General features: G+C 38.6%; 1 protein-coding gene across 5 annotated transcripts in view; it reads right to left on the bottom strand.

Annotated features, from left to right (window-relative positions):
* Positions 1-12,614, bottom strand: part of IL7R (interleukin 7 receptor) — a 34,758-nt gene that overhangs the window by 9,866 nt on the left and 12,278 nt on the right. For all 5 annotated transcript variants that reach the window (XM_081520880.1, XM_081520879.1, XM_081520878.1 and 2 more), the window contains exon 3: positions 6,304-6,461. In XM_081520880.1, coding sequence (XP_081377006.1) covers positions 6,304-6,461 — 158 coding nt within the window. The remainder of the gene's footprint in view (positions 1-6,303; positions 6,462-12,614) is intronic.

Below are 12,614 nucleotides of genomic sequence, written 5' to 3'. Positions count from 1 at the left end.
GTGTGACTGCAGGCTGCCCACTCCTTCAGCCTTGTTTGCATTAGCTCTAAGCTCCTCTCTGGCTTCTTCCTCCTGCATACCTGCCTAAGATCACAGGCATTAGATACGAAATGTTGTTGGGGGAAGAAGTATTATTTCAGGTTGAACAAATTCCGAGAAAGGTACTTAAATCCTAGGAGTGCATGTGTGTCAGGCCACCTCCCACCCTTGACTTGGGGCTTCCCTCTCTTGACCTCTTTGCTCGTCTTTCACTAATGCCTGGGAAGTCAGTTGTCTAGGGATGGGACAGCTACCTGTTTGCATGGCTGATTTCAGACAGAGCTTGGGGATTGCATAGGTTAAAATCTAACTTAAACCTATTGTTCATGAGAGAGTGTGTGTTCATCACAATTTCACTCAGTAGATTTAGCTGGATTTCAGGCTATGTGAGCTGGGCTTTAAGACTGACTTACTGACCCGTTAAATGAGCTCACATGTTGAAGGTTAGCCCCCGTGTCATAATCACTTGCTTGTAGTTGCCTACAACTACAAGATTGTGGTTGCCTAAGTGTTTCCAGCCTTGATTCCCCTCAGTTCAGTTCAGTTGCCCAGTCGTGTCCAACTATTTGCGACCCCATGAACTGCAGCACGCCAGGCCTCCCTGTCCATCACCAACTCCTGGAGTCTACCCAAACCCATGTCCATCGAGTCAGTGATGCCATCCAGACATCTCATCCTCTGTCATCCCCTTCTCCTCCTGCCCCAAATCCTTCCCAGCATTAGGGTCTTTTCCAATGAGTCAACTCTTCGCATGAGGTGGCCAAAGTATTGGAGTTTCAGCTTCAACATCAGTCCTTCCAATGAACACCCAGGACTGATCTCCTTTAGGATGGACTGGTTGGATCTCCTTGCAGTCCAAGGGACTCTCAAGAGTCTTCTCCAACATCACAGTTCAAAAGCATCAATTCTTCAGTGCTCAGCCTTCTTCACCATTCAACTCTCACATCCATACATGACCACTGGAAAAACTATAGCCTTGACTAGACGGACCTTTGTTGGCAAAATAATGTCTCTGCTTTTCAATATGCTGTCTAGGTTGGTCATAACCTTCCTTCCAAGGAGTAAGTATCTTTTAATTTCATGGCTGCAATTACCGTCAGCAGTGATTTTGGAGCCCAGAAAAATAAAGTCTGACACTGTTTCCACTGCTTCCCCATCTACTAGCCATGAAGTGATGGGACCAGATGCTATGATCTTAGTTTTCTGAATGTTGAGCTTTAAGCCAACTTTTACACTCTCCTCTTTCAATTTCATCAAGAAGCTCTTTAGGTCTTCTTCACTTTCTGCCATAAGGGTGGTGTCATCTGCATATCTGAGGTTATTGATATTTCTCCGGGCAATCTCGATCCCAGCTTGTGTTTCTTCCAGCCCAGTGTTTCTCATGATGTACTCTGCATATAAGTTAAATAAGCAGGGTGACAATATACAGCCTTGACGTACTCCTTTTCCTATTTGGAACCAGTCTGTTGTTCCATGTCCAGTTCTAACTGTTGCTTCCTGACCTGCATACAGGTTTCTCAAGAGACAGGTCAGATGATCTGGTATTCCCATCTCTTTCAGAATTTTCCACAGTTTCTTGTAATCCACACAATCAAAGGCTTTGGCACAGTCAATAAAGCAGAAATAGATGTTTTTCTGGAACTCTCTTGCTTTTTCGATGATCCAGCGGATGTTGGCAATTTGATCTCTGGTTCCTCTGCCTTTTCTAAAACCACTTTGAACATCTGGAAGTTCACGGTGCACGTATTGCTGAAGCCTGTCTTGGAGAATTTTGAGCATTACTTTACTAGCGTGTGAGATGAGTGCAATTGGGCGTTAGTTCAAGCATTCTTTGGCATTGCCTTTCTTTGGGATTGGAATGAAAACTGACTTTTCCAGTCCTGTGGCCACTGCTGAGTTTTTCAGATTTGCTGGCATATTGAGTGCAGCACTTTCACAGCATCGTCTTTCAGGATTTGAAGTATCTCAACTGGGATTCCATCACCTCCTCTAGCTTTGTTTGTAGTGATGCTTTCTAAGGCCCACTTGACTTCACATTCCAGGATGTCTGGTTCTAGGTGAGTGATCACACCATCGTGATAATCTGGGTCATAAAGATCTTTTTTGTACAGTTCTTCTGTGTATTCTTGCCACCTCTTCTTAATATCTTCTGCTTCTGTTAGGTCCATACCATTTCTGTCTTTTATCGAGCCTATCTTTACATGAAATGTTCCCTTGGTATGTCTAATTTTCTTTAAGAGTTCTCTAGTCTTTCCCATTCTGTTGTTTTCCTCTATAAGGTACTGAAAAAGAGAAAGTGGTTTTTTCTTTACCCTTGGATATCTTGTGCAAGGGGAAGTTTACCCTTTTTTACCCTCAGAGGTACTATAAAAAGGCAAGATACCCCAAAGGGAAGCAGGAGGTAAGGTAGTTGGTGTAGAGAAACAGACCAACAGAGAAGACTGTCAACCCTCTGACACCAGCCAAGCCCGTTCCTTCTTGCCATTCAAGGCAGTGATTAAGAGCCACATTCTCAACAAAACCTCTGATACTGAATTCCTTGCCTCATTCCCATCTCCCAAGGCCTCTCAGTAATAGACAAATTGAGGGAAGAACAGACCAGTGTTGATTATACACATATTCAGTGTCTAGTTTACTTACACCATCTTGTGTCAATGATCACTCAAAGCCACTATACTGATGAGGAAACTGAGAGGTTAATTAGCTCCAATAAGAAGTTCCAGGCCCCAGTAAGATGAGTTGAAATAGAGTGTTAGTCATTCAGTCATGTCCGACTTTTTGCAACTCCATGGATTGTAGCCCGCCAAACAGCTTCTTTGTCCATGGAATTCTTCAGGCAAGAATACTGGAGTGGGTAGCCATTCCCTTCTCCAGGTGGTTTTCCTGACCCAGGAATCAAACCCAAGTCTTCTAGGGTGTAAATCTAAATCTCTTTGATTCTGAGTCTCACTCTCCTTCAATTTATTTATTTTTAAAAATTTTATTTATTTATTTATTTTTTACAGTAGTTCCTTATTGGTTATCTATTTAAAATAAAGCAGTGTGTACATGTCAATCCCAACATCCCAATCTATTCTTCCTCCTCACACTTCCTGCCTGGTAACCATAAATCTATTCTCTAAGTTAATTCTATGAGTCTCTTTCTGTTTTGTAAATAAGTTCATTTGTAGGGAGAACAGTATGGAGGTTCCTTCAAAAAACTAAAAATAGAGCTACCATATGAGCTAACAATCCCACTCCTGGGCATATATCCGGAGAAATGCATGGTTTGCAAAGGATACATACACCCCAGTGTTCATTGCAGCACTGTTTATAATAGCCAAGACATGGAAGCAATCTAAATGTCCATTGACAGATGAATGGATAAAGATGTGATACATGTACACAATGGAATATTACTCACCATTAAAAAGAATGAAATAATGCCATTTGAAGCAACACAGATGGACCTGGAGATGATCATACTAAGCGAAGTAAGTCAAACAGAGAAAGACAAATACGTGATAGCACTTATATGTGGAATCTAAAAAAAACTGATGCAAATGAACTTGTTCTCCTTTATTTAGCTTTTGTTTCTGTGCCTCAGTCTCTCCTATTGGCTTGCTCAGACTCTCCCACACAGGTCTGCTTCTAGCCTCAAGGATGCGTTTGAGCAAATTAGAAAAAGGTGTTCATTCCTCAAGCAACATTTAAAAAACTTTATTTATTCTTGACACAACCTGAACTATTATATCAATTTACCTTGACAAGAAAAGGGGAGAAATAGAAAACTGCCCCTCCAGACTTACTGGGGGCTCACACCTAGAGAAGGGAGTGTAAGTGACAGGGCGCATGGCTGCTGGGGAGCTGGGCTCTGGGGAGTAATCAGAAGCATCCAATTTCAGTTTAGTTAAATGACAGTTCTAGTAATGAGATGTCACATTAGGAAACAGAAGAAGATGCTACTGGGAGACATGTCTTTACCACCACTCATCCTTGCCCGGCTCTGCTTTCTTAAGCCCCAAGGTGCTCATACCACCCCTTCACAGACCCATGCTACCAATGGGGTGCACACCCCATCTCTCCCCTGGCCCCTCAGAGGAGGCAACCGATCAGCTTTGCTGTCTTCTGGGTGGTACAGAATGTGGACTTCTAAAAGCGCTGGGTATATGAACTCTGGGTGCTTCCCAGGGGACAGGGTGCCATCAGGAGCCTGGGAGTGTGCCCTGAGCGTTCACAGGCTCTAGCTCTAAGAGGCATGTGAGTCCTGTATGCGGGATGGATTTCTGTAGGAAGGCGCTCTCCTCTGGGGTTCCAGGACTCTGGCACAGGACAGAGTCTCTGACCTCTCTGCCTGCTCTCTGGGACTGAATATGGATTTGCAGTGTAAACGGTGAACTATTAGATATAGTGCCCTGTGTACAAACCGAACGTCCTTCCATAGAGGCCGAGCCACCAAACAAACAAAATGCAGCTTGCTTCTGTCCCATACTCAGAGACACCCAGTCGTGCCACCCACCCTAGGCACTCACACTGGTTGTGTCTACAGCCTCTTCTCTACTCTATCTCTGCTTTTTCACAGGATGCTTGTTCACACATGAAACTTCTGTGTTTACTCTTTACCGTCTTCCATCTTAGTGGTACAAAGCTGAGAACTAGGCTCCAAGTTTCTCTTTGTCGTCTCTAACGAGTATTACTCTCTTACCTTCAATTTTCTTTTAGAAGGGTGAAGGGAGGGGTTGCAAATAGGGAGAGACAGAGCCATAGTGTTTAAAACCAGCAAAAAAAAAAAAAAATGTACCCTTCAATCACTTTGAATAATTTCCCCCCTACACGTGTTGTTTCACTTGTCAATCTCCACAGGCACAATGAATACAAGAAGTTAGGATTCCATTGCGCCAACATATCAAAACTGGCTTAGACGTTTCCCCTCCACCAGGGTATCTCTGAGGTTTTGAAGAAGAACCTTAGTCACCTCAGTGTCATAAATCTGTAAGTAATGGGAAAAAAAACTTTTTGTGTCTATATTCCCAGTCTATCAGATTGATTTATTTGTTTGGTAAGTGAATGGAGAATTGGTAATTAATACTGATGTAACTGGGCTTCCAGGTGTTTTGTGGTAAAGAATCTGCCTGCCAATGAAGTAGGCATGAGTATGATTCCTAGGTCAGGAAGATCCCCTGGAGAAGGAAATGGCACACTGTCCATGGGATTTCCCAGGCAAGAATACTAGAGTGGGTTGCCACTTCCTTCTCTGGGGAATCTTCCCTGACCCAGGAATTGAACCACTGTGTTCTGCTTGGCAGGCGGATTCTTTACCATGCACCACCTTGGAAGCTCCTTTAAAGACATGACTAACATTTTGATCAGTAAACTGAGTAAAACGGATTACTCTCTAACATCTGGCAGCCCTTATTCAATCAGATGAAGGCTTTAAAAGTGAAGACTGAGATTCCCTGAAGAAGAAGAAATTCTGTCCTAAGAATGTAACATAGAATCAATGCTTGAATTTCAAGACTGCCTGGTCTGCCCTCTGGAATTTCGACTCTTTCCTGTCCTCTGGAATATCCACTCTTGCCTGAATTTTTAGCCTTCTTGGTCACCCTATAGGCTTCAGACCTTCCAGCTTCTACAATCATGATGGTTGATTCCTTAAAATAAATTTCTTTTTTCATCTCTCCTCTCTCTCTCTCCCTATCCTATTGTTTCAGCTTCCTCTGGAGAATTCTAATATGAAAGGCATATTTATATGTATGGTTGAATCCTTTCACTGTTCACCTGAAATTATCACAACATTGTTAACCAGCAATAATCCAATGAAAGATAAAAAGTTTTTTTTTTTAAAAAAGGTATATTTACTTTAAAAAAAACTTGATAATTAAGCTAAACACACTCAGAATAGTGTGAAGGGGGAAGATTACAACAAATTCAGGAAAAGGTAAAGTGAGGTAGGAAAGGATGTGAGTAGGTGAAATACTGGAGGCCCAGCTCAGCTAGACACTTTAAACAGATGAACACTTCCTGCAGGCTGTAAGTGTCAGTCACCCTTTTTCATAGCTGAATTTGAAGACCCTCAGAGTTCTCTCACAGTAAGAGTTAATAACATCAGCTTCAAACTTTCATGTCTCTTAAAAAAATTATGCACATTAGAGAATTTGATCTTTTCTATTGTAAACAGTTTTCATGATTTGTCCACTTTTAACATCCCAAAACTTTAGACACAGATATCTCTCTGTCTTCAGATACCAGAAAAATGACAACATATCCCCATATATAACTTCTTACCTATCTTGACTATGCTCATTTTCCTGCAAGTCATGTTCTTTTTTCCAAGCTTCACGCATATTGTACTGTCTCCAATCAGTAAGAATTTCTTTGTCTTGATGAAATACCTCTCTTGCACTTTACTAAAATTCAGGCAATCTACATCCAAAAGCGCCCCACTGTAAAAACAAAAAAAGGAATTTGTCTTAATTCAAGTATTATTGTATAGAATGGAATACCGTCACATCTACATTTCAGTTGTGTGGCTTTAAATTTGTCCCTAGGGTAGATCCACATTTGAGAGTTCAGTTCCGTTTAGTTTAGTTCAGTCGCTCAGTCATGTCTGACTCTTTGTGACCCCATGAGCTGCAGCACGCCAAGCCTCCCTGTCCATCACCAACTCCCGGAGTTTACTCAAACTCATGTCCATTGAGTCGGTGATGCCATCCAACCACCTCATCCTTTGTCATCCCCTTCTCCTCTTGTCTTCAATCTTTCCCAGCATCCGGGTCTTTTCAAATGAGTCAGTTCTTCGCATCAGGTGGCCAAAGTATTGGAGTTTCAGCTTCAACATCAGTCCTTCCAGTGATTTCCTTTAGGATGGACTGGTTGGATCTCCTTGCAGTCCAAGGGACTCGCAAGAGTCTTCTCCAACACCACAGTTCAAAAGCATCAATTCTTCTGTGCTCAGCTTTCTTTATAGTCCAACTCTCACATCCATACATGACTACCAGAAAAACCATAGCCTTGACTAGACGGACCTTTGTTGGCAAAGTAATGTCTCTGCTTTTTAACATGCTGTTTGAGAGAGAGAGAATTAAAATAAAATAGCTTTTTGCTGCCATTCTAATGTGCTGATTTACTCAAGCTGTAGATGTAAGTGAACCTGAAATAGTCAAACGTGCATGAAAATAATGAAATATTCTTAACTTTTAGACTTATTAGAAGATAAATACTTTGTTTAGGTGGGAAGCTAATTTCTTTCTTTTTTTTCTTTTTTTTGGATGTTCTGCAGAAATATACTGAAAAAAATAACGCCTGTAAAGAAATATTGACAAAAAAATTTAAATTAATCTAAAGGATTATATACAAAAAACCATATACACTACAGGGATTTCCCTGATGGTCCAGTGGTTAAGAGTCTGTCTTCCAATGCTGGGGATGCAGATTCAGTCCCTGTTTGAGGGACTATTAACAGGCTCCCACATGCCCTGGGGCAGCTGAACCCGCATGCCAAAACTACTGAGGCTGCATATCACAACTAAGACCCAGTGCAGTCATAAAATAAAATGTGTGTGTGTATAAATCGCTCAGTCATGTCCGACACTTTGTGACCCCATAGACTGTAGCCCGCCAGGCTCCTCTGTCCATGGGATTCTCCAGGCAAGAATACTGGAGTGGGTTGCCATTTCCTCCTCCAGGGAATCTTCCTGACCCAGGGATTGAACCCAGGTCTCCCACATCGCAGGCAGAATATTTACTGTCTGATCCACCAGGGAACCCCCACCCCCACCCCACCTACCCCGCACATAAGTAAATATTATAAAATACACTTAATAGGTAATTTTGGAATTTCCATAGGTAATTTTGGCTGAGTTCCACTTTTAATTGATCAACAGATTGTTAAATCAACCCTTCTCCCCACGGTCCTTAGATTAAATGCTCTAGGAACCGAATTCTGTTACTTCTGTGACCTTCTATTCCCTAAAAGATCAGACTTTCAGGAAATGCAAGAAAAGAGAATGTTGCCTACAATGCAGCTCCATCTAAAGCTTCAAATTGTACTCTTTCAAAAAATTCCTCCAGGGATGGAACCCACATCTCCTGTGTCTCCTACACTGCAGGCAAATTCTTTACTACTGAGCCATCAGGGAAGCCTACATGTATACCCTGCTGTATTAAAAATAGATAACCAACAAGGACTTATAGTATAGCACGTGGAACTCTGCTCAATGTTATGTGGCACCCTGGATGGGAGTGGAGTTTGGGGAAAATGAATATGTATGTATGTAAGACTGAGTCCCTTTGCTGTTCACCTGAAGCTATCACAACACTGTTTATTAATCAGCTAGATCTCAATGCAAAAAGTTTTTTTAAAGTATGTTTCAGTTCCAGAATAGCTCATATCACATTAACCTTCAACAAAAAACTACAATAAACTTTGAACAAGATATTTTTGAAAATACTATTTAAAAGCATTGGAGAATAATCAAAAGTAGGCAGAAACTAAAGGGAATTTAATTCTTTAGAAAAGGGTGGATTAGATCCTTGTTTCTATGTTGCTTGTTTTGTTTTATCTAAGGGCACTTTGTGGTGGGCATTTAGAATCTAATAGAAGGCCACAGTTTAACTGTCTTAAGTTAGAGGACAGAATTTCGTTTGGCCTGAATGGCTGAGTATTTTTAAGGGGGAAAAGCCTAGAAATGAGGAATCTTTAGAGATAGAAGACACCAGATCTACACGTAAACTCTGCTTAAATTATTATATGTCCCCTTAATTATGCTAATGTGGAGGAAGCTCCAAGGAAACTGAAAATAGCTAGATAGTTCCAGAAAGAACTAAACAGATATTTTTGGTGCTGCCTGAAAAGAAAAATTTGGAGATTAATCCAGCTAAGTTAACTGAGTAACAGAGTTAAAATTAATGCTTGCCAGAAGAAGTTATCAGAGCCCAATAAATAAATAAACCACCCTATTTTCAAAATCACCCTTTCTACATTCAAAAGCTACTGCAAAAGAGCAGAAAAAGAAAAACATGACACATAGTCAAGACAAAAAGCAGTCAATGGAAATTGACCCTAAGATGACTCAGATTTCGGAACCAGCAGAAAAGAACTTTTCAGCAGCTTTTGTAAATATGTTTAAGGGCTAAACAAAAAATGCTATTATAATTATTAAACAAATGTATAACTTTAGTGGAGAAGTAGAAACTAGAAAAGAGAACAAAATGAAAATACTATAACTGACAAGTACAAATTTAAAGTTTTAAAGGATGGCCTTAATAGCAGATAGAAGATGGCAGAAGCAAAGGTTGGTGAAGTTGAAGATACATCAACAGAAATTATTCAGTCTGAAACAACAGAAACAAAGTCTTGTTGACCTGTGGGACAATATCAAGGGGACAAATAAATATGCAATTAGAGTTTCAGAACAAAAAGAGAGAAAGAATTTGGCTGAAAAATACTTAAAGAAATAATACTCCCAAATTTCCCAAATGTCGGAAAGCATATCAACTTCTGGGCTTAAAAAACTCAGCCATAATATTGTTCTATTTATCTGTGTCTCTTTTGATGTCTCGCATACAGGGTTATCTTTACCGATTGAGTAAATACCACATATATATGTGTTAGTATACTGTATTGGTGTTTTTCTTTCTGGCTTACTTCACTCTGTATAATAGGCTCCAGTTTCATCCACCTCATTAGAACTGATTCGAATGTATTCTTTTTAATGGCTGAGTAATATTCCATTGTGTATATGTACCACAGCTTCCTTATCCATTTGTCTGCTGATGGGCATCTAGGTTGCTTCCGTGTCCTGGCTATCATAAACAGTAGTGAGGGCGGGATGATATGGGAGAATGGCATGGAAGCATGTAAATTATCATATGTGAAATGAATCGCCAGTCCAGGTTCAATGCATGATACAGGGTGCTCGGGGCTGGTGCACTGAGATGACCCGGAGGGATGGGATGGGGAGGGAGGTGGAAGGGGGGTTCTGGAAGGGGAAAACATGTACAACCATGGTGGATTCATGTCAATGTATGGCAAAACAAATACAATATTGTAAAGTTAAAAAATAGAAAATAAACTAATTTAAATAAATAAAAAAAAAAACTCAGCCAATTCAAGCAGAATAAGTCCAAAGGAAACCATACCTAGGTACATCATGGTCAAATGGCTGAAAAGTAAAGGCAAATAAATCGTGAAAGCATGCAGAGAAGTAGATCACTTCTCATCAGAAACTATGTGATCCAGAAGACATTGGAATAATATATTTAAGACTCTGGAAGGGGAAAAATTGTCTGCTTTGAATCCTTATAGTATAAAATATTCTTCAATAATGAAGGCAAAATAAGGATATTTCTAGCTATATAAAAATTTAGATAATTCATTTTAGGAAGTTCTTTAGACCAAAGGGAAATAATGCTAGGTGTAATTTCAGATCTACAGGAAGCAATTAGGTGTACCATAATAAATATAAAAAACACCACATATTTTCTTTCTGTAAATTCTTTAGAGATAAAGATTGTTCAGGACTTCCTTGGCAGTCCAGTGGTTAAGACTCTGTGCTCCCAATGCCAGAGAGACAGGTTCAATCCCCAGTCAGGGAACTAAGATCCTGCATGCCACACAGTGTGACCAAAAAAAAAGAAAAAGATTTTTTAAAACAAATAATGTAATATTATTGTGGAATTAACAATATATATAGATATAAAATATATGACGGTAGTACAGAGGCTAGAGTGTGCTAAGTACAATTGTATTGTTCCAAGTTCCTTATATTTTTCATGAAATAGTACATTAACTCTAAACTCTGATAGCAAGTGGTTGAATATTGCAACACTTAATCTAAAAAGAAATAGTGCCCAAATATAACAATAAGGGAGACATAGAATGTTTCAATAGTTTCATTTCTTTCAAAGAAGTTAAATTGATTACTAATAAATTTTCCTACAAAGAAAATTTTGTGTCCAGATAAAACTGGTGAATTCTATCATAAGTGCCAATCTTACACAAATTCTCTCAGAAAATTGAGGAGAAATGAACCTTTCCCAACTTGTTTTATGAAGTTGGCTCAAGTCTGGTACCAAAAGCTGGCAAAGATATTACAGAAAAGAAATTTATAAATTAATATTCCTCAATTAAATGTTAATATATTGATGCTAACACATAATGATAAAGTAGGATGCATTGCAGGAAATCAAGGTAGGGGCAACAATCAAAGATCAATCAATATGATTCACCACATGAACAAAATAAATAAACATAAATAATCTGATCATTTCAATTTGTGTAGAAAAAGCATATGACAAAATTCAACATCCATTTACAACTAAACTCTCAGTAGACACTTCTTCAACCTGATAAGGGGTATTTATGAAAAGTCTATGGTTAAGAATACGCTTGGTGGTGAACTAGTTAACAGTTTTCTCCTAAGATAAGGACAAAGCAGGAATATCTATTTTTCCTACTTTTATTCAACAGTATACTGGAGGTTCTAACCAGTGCATAAAGCAAGAGAAACAAATAAAAATCATCAGTTTGGAAAGAAAGAAAATGAAATTTTCTTTATTTTCAGACATGTTGGTTCACATGGAAAACTATAAAGATATTCCAACACAATTACAGGAACTAATATAGTGATTTCATTAAGGTCAGTTTACAAAAGTCAATCTTATTTGTATAGACTAGAAAAAATTGGAAAATAAATTAAAAAAATAACAGCTCCACTTATGATAGAAATAAAACATAAAATGCTTAGAAATAAAATTAATAAAAGATGTTTAAGGCCTTTCCAAAGGAAATTACAAAACATTCCTGAGAGCTATTAAAGGAAATCTAAACAGAGAGCTACATTCATGGATTAGCAAATTGAGTGCTGAAAAGATGAAAGTTTCCCCCAAATTGGTATATATAATTTTAATCAAAATCTCAGCAGGATTTTTAAAAAAATTGGCAAGCTTATTCTAAAATTTATGTGGAAACACAAAGAACTCAGAATAGCCAAATAACACTGAAAAAATGTAGAGCAAAGATGAAGGACTCAGAGACTTGATTTTGAACTTACTATAAGGTTATGACCATCAAGACAGCTTAGCACTGTCACAAGGATAGAAATATTGATCAATAGAAAATATAATGTTCTGAAATAGACTCATACATACAAGGTTAATTGATTTTAAATACATGCCCCCAATAAATTCAGTGGAAACAAATCTCTTCAGCAAATAGTCCTGGAACAATTGAGCAAATATGTGGAAAATATGAACCTCAATTTCACAAAAATTAATTGGGTATGAAGTATAGTTCTAAATATAAAGACTAAAATTATGAACTGTTTAGAAGAAAACATGAGAAAATATCTTCCTAACTTTGAGGGTAGACACAAACATAGTCATAACACAAAAACACTAAATATAAAAAAGAAACATAAAATAAATTGGGCTGCATCAAATGAAAATCTTTTGCTTATTAAAATATGCCATTATTAAAATGTAATGGCAATAGCAGATTCATTGATAGCAATTCATTAATAAAGTGAAATAGCAGAAAATAGTTGCAGTACATATATCTAACATCATAATTGTATGTAGAGCATATGAAGAATTCA

This window comes from Giraffa tippelskirchi, chromosome 8 (assembly GCF_054371585.1).
Source record: "Giraffa tippelskirchi isolate mGirTip1 chromosome 8, T2T-mGirTip1v1.2.pri, whole genome shotgun sequence".
Taxonomy (NCBI): domain Eukaryota; kingdom Metazoa; phylum Chordata; class Mammalia; order Artiodactyla; family Giraffidae; genus Giraffa; species Giraffa tippelskirchi.
Note: the sequence above shows the minus strand (reverse complement) of the source record. Positions and strands in the feature narration are given on the sequence as shown.